Here is an 18815-nt window from a genome sequence, read left to right as displayed (position 1 = left end):
AATCACCTAGATACAGAAAGCCAAATGAATTTAAATCTGATGGTACTGACAACCTGAAACATCTTATGTCATTACCGGTATATAAGACGAGAGCATGTGGAAACTTAAGAGACAGTCAAGTGCCATGAGAGTGACAGAGTGAACCACCACCTGCCAGTTAGCACCAGTCAACTCTCACAGAAAGCCCATCTAATTAATCAAAGCTACTACGGTATTTTAACTCAAAGTCCTCATTGAAGAAACTATAGAGATAAAACATCCCTGACAGCAGAATTAATGGAAGAAAGGTGTTTGTTAAGAGACTGGAGAAGACAGAATATTCCAGAAGATAGTCTGTGTGAACTTGAAGAGATTAAGTGTTAATATATTGCTTCTTATTAATTGGGTTTATATTAGTCGGACTTGTCTTTATTTGAACAGCATTCCAGTAGAATTTAGACCAATTAATCAGTAGTTAGTAATCTAAGGGGGCAATTGTTGGTTTGTTAGTAATTTTGTTAATTTGTTCATTGTTGGGTTAAATAAATAAATTACTTCTTGTTATTTGTAAAGTGGAGATCAGGAATTTTCTTTTAACCACTGCTTTAACTGAATACAAGGGGAAAGACAAGCCCCTCTGGGTGTTTCGGAGGCAATTATTAGAAGGGAACCTCTACTCCCGTCATAACAGGTTGGAACTTGTGTTTTGGTTTAACTATCAGAGGGGTTTGGCCATTTCCCTGTAATAACATCTTCAACCTGAAATATTAAACTATCTTTGTCCAACAAATCAGCTCCTTCAAGGCTTAATCTTGTAGCCAAATGAGTAGGGAATAAATAATTTGAAAGATGCACCATATGCAGCAATCTTATCTGTATTGCTGCATTCTAAACTCTAAATTGAAGAGGTGATTGTGCTGTCCTGATGCAAACTACCTAGTCTATACAAATTAATTCACAGCAATTGAGTATCATATACTTGTTTGCTTTACTTGGGCATTTCTTTGACTTGCACTGATTAATTTCCTTGAAAAAACAATTGCTTAGATCCACCAAATATCTACTGTGTGACAGCTGCGCAGGACTGAGTCACAAACTCATTTTGTACTGGTAAATTTGACAAATTGGTTGACAGTACTGAGTGCAATCACCTGCCTTAAAATAACACAATTTCATTTTGTTAAATAAATCAAAGCAACCAAATGCGGTCATGTTTCTTTTCAGAAATGGAGAGATTTTGTTTCATTTTTGCATCTTGTGTAAACCTTTAAACATTGTTTCATTTCTCTTTTCATTTAACATTGTTGGGTCCACTTGTATCTTTATAAAAATAGATTGCACGGTGGTGTGGGGGTGGGAAGGGAAAGATTGGGTCCACGATCACACTTAGAAAGTAACAGTAACACATGAAGTTCAGATGTTGTTATACATTAGGAATATTCAGATCTGACACAAATATCCATTTCCATTGCCTAACAGCAAGGAGCATGAACGGGAACTCAAATCCTGCAGATATTGAATTGTCATTTTATTGCATTTCTGTTGCAAGAAGTTGACAAGTCTATGCCTGTCAATTCCCCCACAGGATTGAATACAGAATCCCAGGTTCTTCCTCTGTGTCTTTGGCTATCTTACTTTAGAAGGATAGACTACAAATCAGTCATGGACTCACTGAATTGTGGAACAAGCTTGGGAGCTAAATGGCTTCCTTCTGTCCAATGAAAGAAAGCAATGAGACTAAGGAATAACAGCAGTATACTACCTTTAATTTAGAACATTATTGATTTTAGGAAATAACAAACATCTGTGGCGAAGACCCTTCACTCTTTCAAATGTTCTTAATATAGCAACTTTAAAAATAGAAGAAATCAACTCAGGGTCCTTCAAAATAACTTGAGAGAAATGGATCCTGACTGAGTGAAAAAGAGATGAGGCAAATAAAATCAGAAATAGTATGAACTGCCAATGCTGGAATCAGAGATAACACAGTGTCACAATGACACCACCTGGAAACTGGAGGAGCAGCACCTCATATTCCGCCTTGGGAGCCTACAACCCAATGGTGTCAATGTGGGCTTTACGAGTTTCAAAATCTCCCACCTCTGGCCTCATCCCATGACCAACCCTCCCTCTCATCCCCGCCTCCTTGACCTGACACAACCTGTCCGTTCCTCCCACCTCACTGGCCAAACCCCACCACTGCCCATCTGCACTCACCTGTCACCATCCCACCTACCTTCCCCAGCCCCACCCCTCCTCTCTCTATTTATTTCGGAGCTCCCCTCCCCCTCCCCCATTTCTGAAGACGGGTCCCGACCCAAAACGTCAACTTTCCTGCTCCTCTGATGCTGCCTGACCTGCTGTGCTCCACAATGTGTTATATCTGAGGCAAATAAAATGTTTATTCTAAGAGCTGGATTTAAGGGAGATATTAAAAGAAGAAAGGGAGGGCAGAAATTAAGACTGATCTGGAGACCCTTGGATTTGTTTGGTTTGGAAATGATAAAGAAGTGGACAAAGGGTTCAACAGTAGATGTTAGAAGTCTTGCAATGTTATGGGGATGAAAAAAGGCAAACTTAGATATGGAATAAATGAGGCTGGAAGGTCAGTAGAATAAGGAGGATCTGAGTAATTGAATGCAAGCCAAGGAAGCAAATTAAACTGACATGAAAAGTGCTGAGTTTTTGAGTGAATAAAATGAGTTTGATCTTCCCAGGTGGGAAGTGATGGCTCATCCAGAATGGATGTCAGAAAACAACTTGTCTCATTTTCTTGTGAAGTGAAGGGGGCCTTTCAGTACATTAACTACATTATGGAAAGTATGAGGCTTTATCTCAGGGTGGAGGGGTCAATTACTAGGGGACACAGGTTCAAAGTGCTGGGGAGCAAGTTTAAAAGAGATGTGTGAGGCAAGTTTTTCACACAAGGGATAGTGAATGCCTGGAATGCGCTGCCAGAGGAGGTGGTGGAAGCAGACACAATAGCAGCATTCAAGAAGCACCTGGATGAATACATGAATAGGAAGGGAAGAGAGGGTTATGGATCCTGTAACTGAAGACTGTTTTGGTATGGAAGGGCAAAATGTGTCAGCGCAGGCTTGGAGAACCAAAGGGCTTGATCCTGTGCTGTATAGTTCTTTGTATGTCCCAATCATCAATATCTTGCAATGCAAAATGTAATGATTTGATTACATTGAAAGTGACACGTACCAACAATTAAACAAGACCACAAATTCTTGAAACAAAAAAGGATAGAACTGAAAAGGGATAGAGAAAATGAAAATTTATACAGATGACATCCTCAAAATATTCCAAAATGCTTGTTCTCACTTTGTTATTCCAATCAGTTTCCATACAGAAAAATCTGGCCATTTAATCTATATTTCTATTAGTTAAAAATTATACTTATGGAATGTTTTCATTTTTTGAATACATCCACTTATAAGTTAGCAAGGTGAATTTTTTTTCTGTTCTTCTCAATACTTCCATTGGGATGAAACACCCTCCCACTCTCTCCCTATTTATTTCAAAACCCCCTTCCCCTCCCCCTTTTCTGATGAAGGGTCTAGGCCCGAAACGTCAGCCTCTCTGCTCCTATGATGCTGCTTGGCCTGCTGTGTTCATCCAGCCCTGCACCTTGTTGTCTCTGATTGGGATGAAACAGCTGTTTTGGAGGACGGTATGTCAGTCAGAGGAGGCTGAAATGGTACTTGACACGAGCAACCTGATCTACATAAGTTATTTTTACCTTATTTAGATATGAATTAATGCTTTTTAAATTAATAATAGATCATGCAAAAGATGCTTGAGAGTAGTACATACCAAAGGTTCTAATTCCTTGCGGTCTACAAGGTTAAATTCTGTTACAAAGTAATAAAAGTGTTTATAGCAGGTATTAACATGTGCCTCCGCTCCCATAGTGCCAAGCCGATCAAAGTGATGAATGTAAACATGGACGAAGACTCGAAAGAGTCGACACAGAATCTTCTTGCAAATCTGAAGAAAGTTCTTGGGAAAGGGGATTCCTGTGGGAAAAAGATGAAAGGAAAAAGAAACAAATGAAACATCAGACCTGTTGGGAGATCATTCACTCTAAACACAACAGGTGTATGTAAATACTGAATACAATACAAACTCTTCAGTTTAGATCCAGAGCTAGTTTCTAAGGAGAGGACAGAGGTTCATGTGAATGAAGCGAGGGGCACTCCTGTTCCTCCTGGCTCAGGAGGAAACATTATTTTTCCTGTCCCTGATCTCCTGATCCTGACAGCTTTGGTTTGCTGGGGAAGCCATTAGTGCTCTTTGGTTGGCAATTTAGGAAAATTTACAGATGTTCTCACTTGTCTGAAAAATGCACAACTTATGTATCTTTCTGCTTCAGGTAAGTCATTTGCAGAAAAGTTCACTCCAGATTCAAAATGTGTGGCATGGGGAGAACGAAAATGCTAAACATTTCACAAAAGTGATCAGTCAACTGATTTTTAAATGAGAACAAGCACATGGTTTCCTCTCACAAGAATGGTATGAATGTTAAAGACAACTTTATTCCTTAAAGGGCAATATTGGTTGTATAACAGGGTATTTCTAAAAAGATGACCAATAACACCACAGTCTGAGCAACTGCACACAATTCTGAAAAAAAAAATCCCATTGTCCCGAGAAAACTACATTGTGATGGAGGCAGCTGCAAAAGTTATGAGTGCTGTGATCTCAATCACTAAGACCAAATACAATCTCTGCAATATTTCTACAAAGAAAGTGCTCTCCTAAGAGCTTGAACCAAGCGGAATCTTTCCTGAAAGAACAACAAAGTGAATCAAGCTCTTTGAATTGTGTGTCAGGGTTTTACAATTCTATGATAATCTTCTAAGGTTGTGGGGTGCAGCAGTATTACTGAATTGTCCAGCATCAATTGATAAACAATGAAGGAAGCAAGAGACCGAGCAGCAGCCTTTCAGCTACCTAAACAAAAAAAAATCAATATTTGTAAATTACCACTTATTGTGATCTCTTGGGATAAACCGAAGGGTGTAAGGCGCTGCCACCAATTGCATGCAGTGTTCTTTCATGGCACTCTGATCACAGTCTAGTTCTCAGCAACCTGTCAGACCACAGAAGCAGTTGTGCTTCACTTTCAAGCTTACTTGCTTAATTTAATGTTTGTTGCATGACTGCTTAATGACCCTAGCTGCAAGCTCTGTTTCATTTTGTTTATGGCAATTTGTGTCATATTTAGGGTTGACATGTCTTTGTCAGCATTAAGGACATTGATTAAATCCATTGTGAACAATGGGCATGCGTTTTTATTTAGATTTGATAGATATGCCTTATTTAACAAACATATACTCATTATTTTCTATGTAATCAATGGTGGATTGACATATAAAAAACTGGGATCTTCGATGATGAATTGGCAATTGTTCAGATGCTCATCATTTACAAAGACTGAGCCCCTCCAACATCCAACATTTTTGCCACTAAAACAAAATCCTACACTTAATAAAATGTTCCACAAAAGCAGTTTGAGTTAAAAAGGGTGACAAAGGATTAACTTACAAGCTAGAATCTCTTGCAAAGTTCTGACATGACTAGTTAAGCTTTTTTTGTTTTCCATTTCTCACACATCTGCTCGATCTCCTTTCCTCCCTACCAGCACCATGATATCTTTCCTCTTGTCTTTATTTCCAAGAATATCAGCTGACGCAATCAATGGATGATCCTCTGTAATTTTCACCACCACCAAAGACATACTTACCTGTCAGCATTCCAAAGGGAACATTCCTTCCTTGACATCCTGATTGACTCTTCAATCACTACCATAAGACCATAAGATATGGGAGCAGAAATAGGCCATTTGGCCCATTGAGTCTGCTCCGGCATTCAATCATGGCTGATACATTTCTCAACACCATTCTCCTGCTTTGTCCCCATAACCTTTGACCCCTTTACTAATCAAGAACCTATCTATCTCTGTATTAATTACACTCAAAGCCTTGGCCTCCACAGCTTTCTGTGGCAATGAGTTCCACAGATTCACTACCCTCTGGCTGAAGAAATTCCTCCTCATCTCATTCTTAAGGGTCATCCCTTCACTCTAAGGCTGTGCCCTCTCTGGTTCTGATCTCTCCTTTCAGTGGAAACATCTTCTCCACATCCACTCTATTTAGGCCACTCAGTATTTTGTAAGTTTCAATCAGAACCCTCCTCATCCTTCAGAACTCCAAGTACAGACCCAGAGTCCTCAACTGCTCTTCATATGACAAACACTTCATTCCTGGAGTCATTCTTGTGAATCTCCTCTGAATCCCTTCCAAGGCCAGCTCATCCTTCCTTAGATACGGGGCTCAAGACTGCTCACAATATTCCAAATGTCTATTACAACTTCAGCAGTACATGCCATTCTTGTATTCTAGCCTTCTCGAAAATAATGAAAATATTTGCCTTCCTATTAAGTGCAGGAGATGCATCACCTGCGCTTTTTTTTACCTCCTCCCTTCCCACCATCTAGGCCCAAAAATATTCCTCACAGATGGAGCAGCAATCTTTTGTACTTCTTTCAATTTATTACACTGTTCATTGCTCACAAGGCAGGATCTTGTCACTGGAGAGGTCAAATGAGTCCACAAGCTTAACCCTGAGCCTCAGCTGCTTGTCATTTTAATTCTCAGTTAATTCTCCCTGAATTCTTGTTGCAATCTGGAATAAAAGCCCACTGGAGTCAGAGATAAATCTGACTTTAAAGGAAAATTAGCAGGAGTATGGAACATGACAAAGCAAAATACTGTTGAAACAAAAATAAAAGGGAAGCAATAGGTTTTGTCAACTCTAACAATAGATAATAAGATGGCTATTGTCAGCATAAAAACATTTATGCTAAAGGAAGACTTAACTTGACCAAAATTAATGTCTTTAAACAAATACCAGAGGCCATAGCTAAACAGGTAGAACTGAAATATACGTTATAAAGCATGGAAGCCCAGGACACTAAAGGTGTTGGCTGAGCAACTGGGCCTCACCTCCGAATCAGAAAAGGTGAAGGATTTGGAACCTGAAACAGACTAAATTACTGTTTGTGTTCTGTCTCATGGTGAATATGTCAGTATTCCTTTAACAGACATGCTCAGGATATCACCACCTTATTATAGCATGTGACCTGAAGGTATAAAGGTCTCAAATGCCATCTTACCCTTGATTATTTAAGGCATAACATGCCACTGAAATCATGTTTTTCTGATGTAACCTGTTAGCTTAATGTAAGCTCATTCATTAGAAATGTCTGAGAAATATAATGTTGGTATATAATAGCTAGCTGCAATAAACAAATGTTGTATTCATCGATAGCATGATTACCATGTTATTAGAGTTAACATGAGCATTGTCATATTAGATAAAATACTTTGCTGAATTTTATCTTTTATGTAGTCTTACTGGATGGGTTCAAAATCTGTCTTCCATACAGCCTCAAAACAAAGGCTTTTTAAAGGCAGTGGTGTAGGCTTCATTTCTGATGACGATGAATTAGCTTATAAAACTCTAAACATGAACAAATTTGGACATTATAACTCCCACCAGACCCAGTTCTGAAGATGGATCACTGGACCAGAAACATCTTCTCTGCTTTGCTCCCATGGATGCTGCCAGACTTGCTGAGTTTTTCCAACAATTTCTTCTGTTTCTGATTTCTAGCATCTTCAGTTCATGTACTTTTGACTTTACCCATTGTTTACTTAAATATGCTTAGCCCAGAAAAAAATCTCTGAATTCCTAAATTATTTCCAATTTGTCCTTAAGATTGAAGAAGAGGATGTGGAACGTTGCCTTTGAAAAATTGGCCATTTAGTTAAAACAGCCAGCAAAGTCTTGCATTCTTCCAACACAAGGCCAGTTAATAGTAAAGGCCCATATGATGTTTATCAAATACTGCTCACAGACAACTGTACCAGCTATGAATAGACAAAAGCTACAATCCTAAGTGTCTATGAGCTGAACAAATTTGGATATAGTAACTCCCAACAGCAATGGCCAGATAAGAAAGGGTTAGATGGAACACAGATAGCCTCAAGAAGAAAAGAGAGTAGAGCAGACAAGACAGATCAAGCCGCAACTTTAAAAAGGAAAGGATACACCAGAAGCATCAAAGGAAACTGTTGGTTCACCAAAAGATCAACAGGGAGGGCTGTAGTCAGAATTCTGTCTATCATGCCTTAACAAATGTAAGGGGGTGGGGCAAAAATTTGTAAAGGTTTCTTGCACAAATAAATCCTTTTCTATCAGAAGCTCCAATGAGAAAAATAATAATCTTTAGAGATACAAAGTGTTTTCAACACTACTTGGAACAAAGGTTCCTGAGGTGCCACCAGAAAACAGAAAATATTACAGTGGGAATGAAAGGGCTTACTGGTACATGTTTAATGTTCCCCAATAAACATTCCCCTGCAAAGTGAGTTGGTCATTAGTGTACTGACATTTAGGTTTTATCGAATTTACACATTTTGAATTTAGAAGTAATACAACCATGTTGTTCTTGCTCTACTTAAAGGAACAGGTAGAAGCTTTTTGGAGTTAGTTCCAATGAAGCCACTGAACAACAGTTCAGCCAGTTCACGGTCAGACTTGGGAACAACGTCAGGCAACTAAAGATAGAACCTGTTCTCTAAAGATAGAACCTGTTCTCGTTAAAGTATATCTAAGAACCAACAGTCGAGAAATTTGACTAAAGGAAACTTTAATAGTTTGCTAAGAAACCTTCACTTTAAAAGACCCTCACTTCAATTTTAAAGCATTGACACAATCCAAAAATGAACCACATGCTTCATAGGAGACCACAAATTATAACACAGAGAATGAGTTAACCATAATTTGTATTAGCATCTTTAGTACTTTTATCTGTAACTAATCTTCATGTGTGTGTGTGAGACATGAATGGCTATTACATATTTTTGGGGTAAGTATGTGCAAATTAACAACCTTCTTTATTTTAAATTCACAGAAACTTGCTGCTGAATTTATTTAGTGGGGTCCACGCTCTGTTGGAGGGATAAGAAAACGTACTTCTTTCTGTACAAAGAAAACATACTCATTACGGGCAGTAAAGGGAACATATAAATTTAGCCCATAATGCTAACGTCTTGAGAACTGATAGGGAAGGCTCCTCATTCTGTAGTAGAGTTAATTTATATGCTTGTGCAAACTTTTTTTCTAAAAGTTGGAGGGAAATATGCTTGATGCTCTAAACTAAAAGCAATATGTTGGGGAAAGAGGTATAAACAAACCCTGCTCTTAAAATACTAGTAGATTATGAAATGAACTATTTATCCTACTCAAAAAGTATATGATTTTGAGAACAGATATTCCTGAGGTGGTGGTAATGAGTACAGTATTTTCCACCACAGCTGTAAACTTGGGTTTTTCTGTTCATAACTTATATCATGATCTAGATATAGAACGAGTGATAGAATCTTAACTCACTCAATCAGAAAACGTGTTCCAAACAGAAGATTGGGCTGAGGTCAACATTGCACTGACCATGTATGTTGTGAAGAAATCTTTTAAAAAGGTATAAAATGTTGAGTGATTGACAATGTAGCAAGTATTAGCACTTACTGTGGTTTGAAAGTACTGATATGGCCAGCATCAATGCGCTGCCTCAAATGCTTTTTCAATACTTGTTTTCTGGAGGTGGGTAATGTTGGCAAGCTCACACATATTGCTCATTCCCATTTGCCTGAACATGACTCTGGGTATTCTCTTTGAAACAGTGTCATGGGTGTAGTTCAAAGAATCCAGGGTCTTAAAGCAGCTATAATGGAAGAAATGGTGTTAATATGTGTCCATGTCAGGATCATGTATGATTTGGAAGAAAAATTCATGGGGATGCTGAATTATTAAGCATAGACTCTTCACAGACTCTCTATAAAGTCAACTCATATTGGGAATCCCATGCTGTTCAGTGAAAAAGATTTTTTTTTTAAATTTCAGCATTTTCCTAGGAATCCTGAAATATTCAATAGTATTTTTCTATATTTCTTGTTTCACATATTCAGCTCAGCATGTTAACAGAGATTGTTTTTTTCACTGATCACAGGATAGGACATAGCTACATATTTTACACAATGAAAAGAACTTTGAACATTCCAAGGATTTGTTCTACTGTTATAATTTTCCTGCATTCCACAGCTCGACTTGAGGCATGCAGCAGCAAAACCAAATCTTTTCTTGTCTGGTAAATTCTTGCATTTGGGCCAATTTATCAAAACAGTCATATACATAACTTGAAACCACAAACTGTGAGCTCATATCTCCATTTTCTCCTCCAAATACTGAGGCGTACTTCTCTCTGCATAGATGTACAAGTAGATTTGAAAATAAAGATACAGCACCAGAAGAAGAATGTCATTAAATACTTGGCTGTTCATTCAGCTTGAGGTAGTTTAAAAATGTTCATCCTAAAATGAATTCAGACATCAGCAAAGCGAAAGAAAAAACCTGTGGTCCTTTAAAAGCCAATTACGAAATTTCAACAGATTGGAGGGTGGCGTGGTGAGGAAAAAAACATAAAAGGTATAAATAACAAAAAGGTATCAGTAAAAAAATGTTAATTCAAACATCATGAATTTAGTGGGTTTTTTTGCAGAAGGCCATCCAACTTCTACAATGATAAATTGTATGGAGGTGATATACTATATAATGTACGTACCCCAATCATGCATGTCCTGATGACTGGCACAACACTAAACAGGTTTTGCATGTAAAGGATTGAAGGGATTATATTTATGATATACCTGAAGGATTACTCAGAACTCAAGTTCATCAATAATAAAAACAAATGAATTTTAAAATATGAATTTGAAAACAATTAACATAAAAACATATAAAATAGGAGCAGAAGTAAACCACCTCGTCCCTTGAGACCCTCTGTTATTCAATGTTTCAAGACAATGGGGCATAGTTTTAAGATGAGAGGAGAAAAAAGATTTGAAAAAGATATGAGGGGCAATTTGTTTTACACAGAAAGTGGTTTGTATATGGAATGAACTTTCAGAACAAGTAATGGATGCCGGTACAATTACAATGTTTAAAAGACATTTGTTTAAGTACAAGAATAAGAAATGCTTGAAGGTATATGGGCCAAGCGCAGGCAGGTGGGATTAGTTTTAGTTTGGAATTATGCTCGGTATAGACTGGTTGGACCAGAGGGTCTGTATCTGTGCTGAATGACTGTATGACTCTATGAAATCACGGATGATCTACTTTAATTTCAAATTCCATATTCCTATTTACCCCCCCCCGATCACCTGTGACTCCCCCCCCCCCCCTTAGCAAGAATCTATGTAGTTCTGATTTCAAAGTATTCAGTTAATCTGCTTCCACTGCCTTCTGTGGCAGAAAGTTCCAAAGATGCAGTACTTTCACTCTTAAAAAAAATCTCCTTATCTCGGTACTCAAAGGGCAACCACAAATTCTAAAACTAGTTCTGGACTAACCCGCAAAAGGAAAAATCCTTTTTACATCCTTGTCAGGACCTTCAGAACATTCTGCAAACCAATCAAGTCACTTTTCAGTTTTCCAAACTCCAGTCGAAATAAGACCATACTGTCCAAATTTTCCTCATAAGACATCCCACTCACTCCAGGTATCAATCCAGTAAACCTCCTCTTATCTGGCTCCAATGTATTTACATCATTCTTTAAATAAGGATACCAAAACCACACACATATTTGAGATGTGGTCTCTCTAATGCCATATGTAAATGAAAGATAACATCTTTACTCTTATGTTCAATTCCTCCAATAGTAAAGCATGGCATCCCATTAGCTTTCTTGATTACATGCTATGTAACGCATACTAACAGTTCTGACTCATGCACTAGAACACTGAAATACCTCTGCTCTTATGTTCCATTTAAGCTCCACAGCATGCCAATTGACATGTGGAAGCACTGACTTATGGTTCTGAAGTTGCTTCCATACGTGGACTTCAGAGGATCGCACAACAGCGGAGATCTCTGTGGGACTTCGCTCATCACATTCTATTGATCACGAAAAGACCTATTTATGTGTATTCTTTGTTTTCTGCCAGAGAACCAGTTTCCTACTCATGCAGATCTGTTAGCCCCTATACAATGAGCTTTTATTTTCTGCGATGTGGCATGTAACTGAATGTTTTCTGCAATACCAATTATAGTATGTCTACTGGTTTCCCTTTATTCACTGCATGTTATTCCTTCAAAGAAATTTAACAAATTAATTAAACATGAGATCCCCTCCAGAAAACCATGCTGACTGTTTCAGAGATAGTAGGAACTGCCGATGCTGGAGAATCTGAGATAACAAGGTGTAGAATTGGATGAACACAGCAGGCCAAGCAGCATCAGAGGAGCAGGAAAGCTGATGTTTCGGGTCTGGACCCTTCTTCAGAAAAAATGAACCATGCTGACTGTACCTGATTAATCCTAGTGACTGTAAATTGGCGAAGTTCCTCTCTCTCTTCCATCTCCTGAATTTCTGGAATGCTATTTATATCCTTTTTAGTGAAAGTAGAGCAAAATATTTGATAATTTCCAACTGCCACTTCTTTGTTATCTACTGTGAACTCTCCATTCTCACTCTCCAGAGAAGCAACACTCACTTTAATTACTCTTTTCTATTTACCTTGCTGTCATTTTTATATTTGCAGCTAACTTCCTCTCACACTTTCTTTCATACTGCTTAACCATTTAGATATCCTCTGCCGTTCTTTTATATTTGGATCATGAGGGCGGCACAGTGGCTCAGCAGTTAGCACTGCTGCCTCACAGCACCAGGGACCCGGTTCAATTCCACCCTTGGGCAGCTGCCTGTGTGGAGTTTGCACATTCTCCCTGTGTCTGTGTGGGTTTCCTCCGGGCGCTCCGGTTCCTCCCACGGTCCAAAGATGTGCAGGTTAGGTGGATTGGCCATGCTAAATTGCCCATATTGCCCAGGGATGTTTGGTTAGGTGGGTTAGACATGGGAAATGCAGGAGTGGGGGAAATGAGTCTGGGTGGAATGCTCTTCAGAGGGACGGTGTGGACTTGTTGGGCCGAATGGCCTGTTTCCACACTGTAGGGATTCTAGGATTCTATGATCTGAGCTTCCACTGATCTTTGTGCAGTTAAATGTTTTTCCTTAAGTTTGATGCTGTCCCTAATGAATGCTGGGTCCGCTATTTAGAATTCTTCTTTATAGTAAGAATGTAATTATCCTGAATATTCTGATATATCCCCTTGAATGTGTGCCACTGAGATTCTATTGTCTACCCCTTGCCTAGTATGCCAGTTCACTTAAGCTAGTACAGCTTTCATGCACACATAGTTGCCTTTATTTAAATTAAAATATTAGTCTTAGACTCAGTCTTGTTCATTTCAAACTGAATCTAAGATTCAATCATATTGTGATGGCTCCCTAGGGGTCCCTTTACTCTGAGATAATTAATCAATCCTGTCACATTACATAATATCAAGTGTAATATAACCTGCTCTCTGGTTGATTCCAGAACATGCTTCTAAGAAACTACCTTGAAAGCATTGCATGAACCAGTCATCCAGGATACCACTGCCAAATTCATGTCTTTAGTTCATATGTAGATTAATGTCACCTACCATTATTACATTTCCTTTAGCATAAGCACCCAGTGTTTCTTTTTGTATACTTCATCGTATATTGTAGTTACGGTTTAGGGAACCTGTTGACCACCCTTGTTAGTGAGTTCCAACTGTTCCTCATGTCCATCCAATCTGATTCCACATCTTGATCTCCTAAACCAAGGTAACCTCTAACAATTGCATCAAGCCATCCCTGACTAACAGTGCTACCACTTTGCTTTTACTTATCTTCCTATTCATCTTGAATGTCAGATACTCCTCAAGATTCATGAACAATGTCACTTTCTAGGCTTGTCTCTGTAGTAGCTATCAGATTATATTTATTTACGACAGTGCATGCTATCAATTTGGTTTCATTTTTACGAATATTTTGCACATTCAAATACAAGAGCCCTCTAGTTTTGTCCTTCAGTTATCTTTGTAACATTTAGTCTTGATTGTTGATGTATTCCTAGGTTTTTCTCTTGGTCCCTTCTCTAACCCTCATTTTCAATATTACTATTTTCCTCTTTTATGTCTATTCTTTGATGTACAACATTTGATTCCCTGCCCTGTTTATTTAGTTTAAAACTAAATTTCTTATCATAAGTTATGTGGTTTGTTGAAACACTGGTTTTAGCATGGTTCAGGTTTAGACTGTCCCGATGATACAACTTCCCTCTCATGAATACTAGTGCCAGTGTCTCAAGAACCAGAAGAATTGATTAATTGTTAAAAATTCTTCCAATAGAAAATATCTATTCCATGTTTTTTTCACATTATGTACTTTCCCTGGACAGCAATCAGCCCGTTAAACTTCTGCCAATGTTTTCTGTAGCAATTCATTATGGAGATGACAGAATGACTTATGTTGTGTTTCTCCTCTCTCGTTTCCTGGGCAGGCCATGAGTAGTGGTAATTTCATTGGACTAGTAATCCAGAACCCCAGATTAGCATGGCAGATAGTGAAGTTTGAATTCAACACAAATCCGGACTAAAAAGCTAGCCTAATGTAATTACTGTCAATTGTCCTTAAAAACCCATCTGGTTCACTAATGTCCTTTTAGGGAAGGAAATCTGCCATCCTTACCTGCTCTGGCCGATATGTGAATTCCAAACTCAAAACTATGTGATTGACTCTTAACAGATTTCTAGGCAATGAACGCTTGCTCAATAGAGCGACACCCACATCCTATGAATAAATTTTAAAGAAGTACTGATCCTTTATTTAACACCTTTTCCTGAAAGCTTTAATTGGGAGTTTTTGGTGTAGGTTATCATAGCTATTGTTCAAGACAATGGATGTCAAATACTTTATCTACAAAATAAATCTATTCACATATATAACAGCCACTTGCTGGCAGCACAGTTTTGGGGAAATTGAGTTTGGGCAAATAGCAGTTTTGTGTCGGACTTGGTCTCCTCATGTCTTACCTCCCTCTTAGTAATAGTTAACACGCCTAATTTAATGTAATTTGCATATAGTTATTAAGATATATTAAACCTTATCTTGTTTCCCTAAATAAATGCCTCTTTTGCTGAGATTAATTTGTGATTCATCCAAGAAATGGCAGATTAAATTAACAAATATTTTGCTCTGCCTTCACTAAAGAGGATACGAAAAGCATTCCAGAAATTGCTATTCATCCTTCACCGCAAACTACTGGAGATCCTCTAGACTAGCAATAAGCTGAAGGATTGGTGGCAACATTCTACCTAAGGTACCCAGGCCTTATCATCACTATTATAACCATAACCATAAATTTCTTGTTATAATTCTGCTCTAACAGGCAATAATGCTACACTAAACTGCTAACCCCATTGGTTGAAGTTGATCAAACAATAATGAAATTTCTCCCCAGGATCTCCACTCAATAGCTGATGTAATCATTTCCCATTAGAAACCAGAACAGCATGAAATCATCAGCTCTTAGGCCACTTTGAATGAACAAAAACAGTACATCTATTGCACAATGTTTATAAGTAGAATTCTGTGGCTCGTTGTTTACTATAGTAAGAAAAAAAATCAGCATTCTCACTTCCTTCCGAACAAGTTATTCCAAGAACTGGGATCAAAGGTTAACTCACAAATCACTAACCAGAAACCACCCACTGTATCCAGTCATCCACTTTAATTTTACAGTCCAGTCCTCTTCAGCACTGAAATGCTGCACTAGTGGCTTGCAGAGTGAGCAGGCTACGGATTAATCTCAACTCGGATAGTTTAGTGTGGTGATTGATTCTAAATGTTTTTACGCTAAACAGTCTTCCAGCCTTATGTACATCAGAATCTAGGCAGATGAAAGAGTAGTAGGCGAAACCAACTGGTCTACACAGTCACACTCCCTGCCCAACAGGATACTGGAAGCCTGGATGATGTTTTTTTTAAAAGGAAATTGAATGGGCACTTCAGGTAATATATTTTCAGGACTATAGGGAAAGTGGACTAACTGGATTAGTCTTTAGAGAGAACCATCATGGACTGGATAGGATAAATGGCTAACTTCTGCGTTGTAATGACCCTATGACTCTAAGTTATGCCAATTTTACCATGGGGGCATAAATTTAAATTCAGTATCAACAGAGTTGGGAACTAGATCAGATAGCATTTACTTACACGAAGATTACTGGAAATCCTACGGATTCTGAGTCAAGTGAAACATTCAAAACTGGGGTCAACAGATTTTTGAGTGACAAATGTAGAGAGGAAAATCAAGTAAATGGAATTTCAGCCACCAATCACTTGAATGTCAGACCAGACTTGACAAGTTAAATAGACTCCTCCTGTGTCTATGATTTCAGGTTTCTTCTCCTCATAAAGGATAGAGATTGTGGTGTTCCTCCTGAGTTGTTGTTGCATTATAATTGGCAATAGCTACTGAGCCTATGGGTAAGGATGAAAGCTTTGCTGGGCTCTTCTTCTATCATTATTGTGGCTAAACTTCAACATCTGGTTATTGCTTTGTATAAAGAATGGCTCTTAATGTGAGCTCTAACGTCCTTTCTTGATTTTTTTCAATTTTGCATGTGTTTGCTTTGGTTTACAATAAGGGCTATACTAAGATCTTTAATGAGCAATTTTCCCTCCACTTAGTTTTCTTTAACCCTTGGAGTACACCCCAGATTAGCATTTAAAACAGAAACAGACAGATGTTCCTCATTTCTGAAGAAGGGTCTAGGCCCGAAACGTCAGCTTTCCTGCTCCTCTGATGCTGCTTGGCCTGCTGTGTTCATCCAGCTCTACACCTTGTTATCTCAGATGTTCCTCATTGTGTTGGTATTACAAATATGTAGAGTGATTAAGAGGAGGTGCCACAGCTGCGATAATAGAGTTTATCATCTGTTTGCTTATATCACATCTATATTTTTGATACTGAGCACATTGAAGTCAGATTTATATCAAAAAAATTTACAGCAACCTGTTCAGACACATTACAAAATTCCTCTAAGGACAGGCGAAATTTGAACCCCGACCTTTGAGCACAATGTTGGGGCATAACTATTGGCCCACAGGACCATTCAGTCAAATTTACATTTACAAACTCATTTACATTCAGCCTAAGAATGAGGTTTTCTCTAATTGGAAAGAGAGACCTACTTGACACATCTCTATTTATTCTCATTTCTTCTTCTATTTGTTTCAACTGCTAAAGCTAATTGATTGTACACGGTGCAGAAAACAGAATAACAGATGCTTGGAAGTGATCAATGACAGTGTTTGATCAAGTGGTCCAGACAATTTAAAAGTCATGAGACTAAAACAATTTATTTACATCCTGCCATTTAAACCAGAGATATGAATGCAGACTTCAAACATTCTGGGGCGTTCCTTTGTTTTAGCAGTATATATAGCAAACTTCATAGGTTTATTTTCAGTTCAAAGTTTATGTATTTCTGAAATTTAACTCTCAATTTAGACAAATAATAAACCTTCTTACTATTGATGCAAAATGACACATGGGCAGAACGTTTAATGCCTAAGAAATGGGTACTGTAAATTTAGCAAGCAATGATTGCATCTGGTTGCTGGGAAACATAACCAACATGTAACAATTAAAGCTTGCATTTTGTTTTGTAAACACTGCAATCTTGTGATGTCATCCTTGTTCTGTAAAGTTAAAACATTAACTGAAAATCTCACTTGTTTTGCTACGGTTCAAGAAAATGCAGCAGTTGATTGTTCATATGGTTTTGGCAAAGAACATTTTACAATAATTAGTAGAACTTGGGATTCAGTTAAATACCAGTCTTCGATTCCTGCGAAATGATATAAATTGAGCAAAGTTAATGGTGTGTGCACAAGATCAAAAGGGGAAAAAAGTCTAATAGCTATTTAGTGCACTTCATTTTATATTACTAAAAACATTTGCTTTTGGCTTTAATCTGTCTTTAACAGGCTGGTTTGCAGTCTTGTGTGCCTCATTAATCCTTTCAACTGTTCCTCACAGCCAGTAATCATAGAGCGCAGACTGTAAATAGCTAATCTCACAGGGCCTCAGTGAGCTTTAAAAAAAATCATGACAGAGCAGCAGCTGCATTGTTCCCATTTCAATCAAACTGCTTCTTACAACCAAAGGTACTTACCTCTTCCTTGTGCCCTCAATCATTTAACATCATTGAGTCTTCGTGTCATGCAGTGTTTTACACATAGGAAGAGGCCCTTCAACTCATTGCAGTAGCACCAATCATCAAGCACCTATCTATTCCAGTCCCATTTCCAGCACTTGGCCCATAACCTTGTATGCTCAAGTGCTCATCTAAACATTTCTTAAATGCTGTGATTATTCCTTATCTCCTATCCTTGCAGCCAGCGAGTTCCAGCTATCCACTACCTACTGGATGGAAACATTTTTCCTGAAATCCCTTCTATACCTCCTGCCCCTTACTTTAAATCTATGCTCTCTGGTTATTGAACCCCATACCAAGGGGAAAGGTTTCTTTCTAGCTGCCTCATCTATGCCCCTCTTAAATTTTTATATCTCAGTCAAATTCTCCCCTCAGACCCTCTGCTCGGAGGAAAAGAACCACAGTTTATCTAATCTCTCTTCACAGCTGCAACATGCCAGACTAGATAACACAGACTGCTACCACACACTATCCATTGTCAGCCACTAATTATCGCCATTAGCAGCTATTCATTCGCCTAATCTGACCTTTTACCCACTCCTTTGTCTGTGCAACTATTTTTGTCTCTCTTTGGACTTTTTCTCCACCTATTGTTTACTGTCCCCCCACT

General features: G+C 38.3%; 1 protein-coding gene across 6 annotated transcripts in view; it reads right to left on the bottom strand.

The window, feature by feature from the left end:
• The window catches only part of LOC109932449 (MOB kinase activator 3B), a 130392-nt gene that overhangs the window by 15803 nt on the left and 95774 nt on the right, over positions 1 to 18815 (bottom strand). For all 6 annotated transcript variants that reach the window (XM_048594932.1, XM_048594936.1, XM_048594931.1 and 3 more), the window contains one exon: positions 3802 to 4004. In XM_048594932.1, the coding sequence (XP_048450889.1) occupies positions 3802 to 4004 (203 nt within the window). The remainder of the gene's footprint in view (positions 1 to 3801; positions 4005 to 18815) is intronic.

Source organism: Rhincodon typus, chromosome 3 (genome assembly GCF_021869965.1).
Source record: "Rhincodon typus isolate 14 chromosome 3, sRhiTyp1.1, whole genome shotgun sequence".
Lineage (NCBI taxonomy): Eukaryota > Metazoa > Chordata > Chondrichthyes > Orectolobiformes > Rhincodontidae > Rhincodon > Rhincodon typus.
The sequence above is the reverse complement of the archived record's forward strand: the minus strand, read 5'-3'. Positions and strand labels throughout refer to the sequence as shown.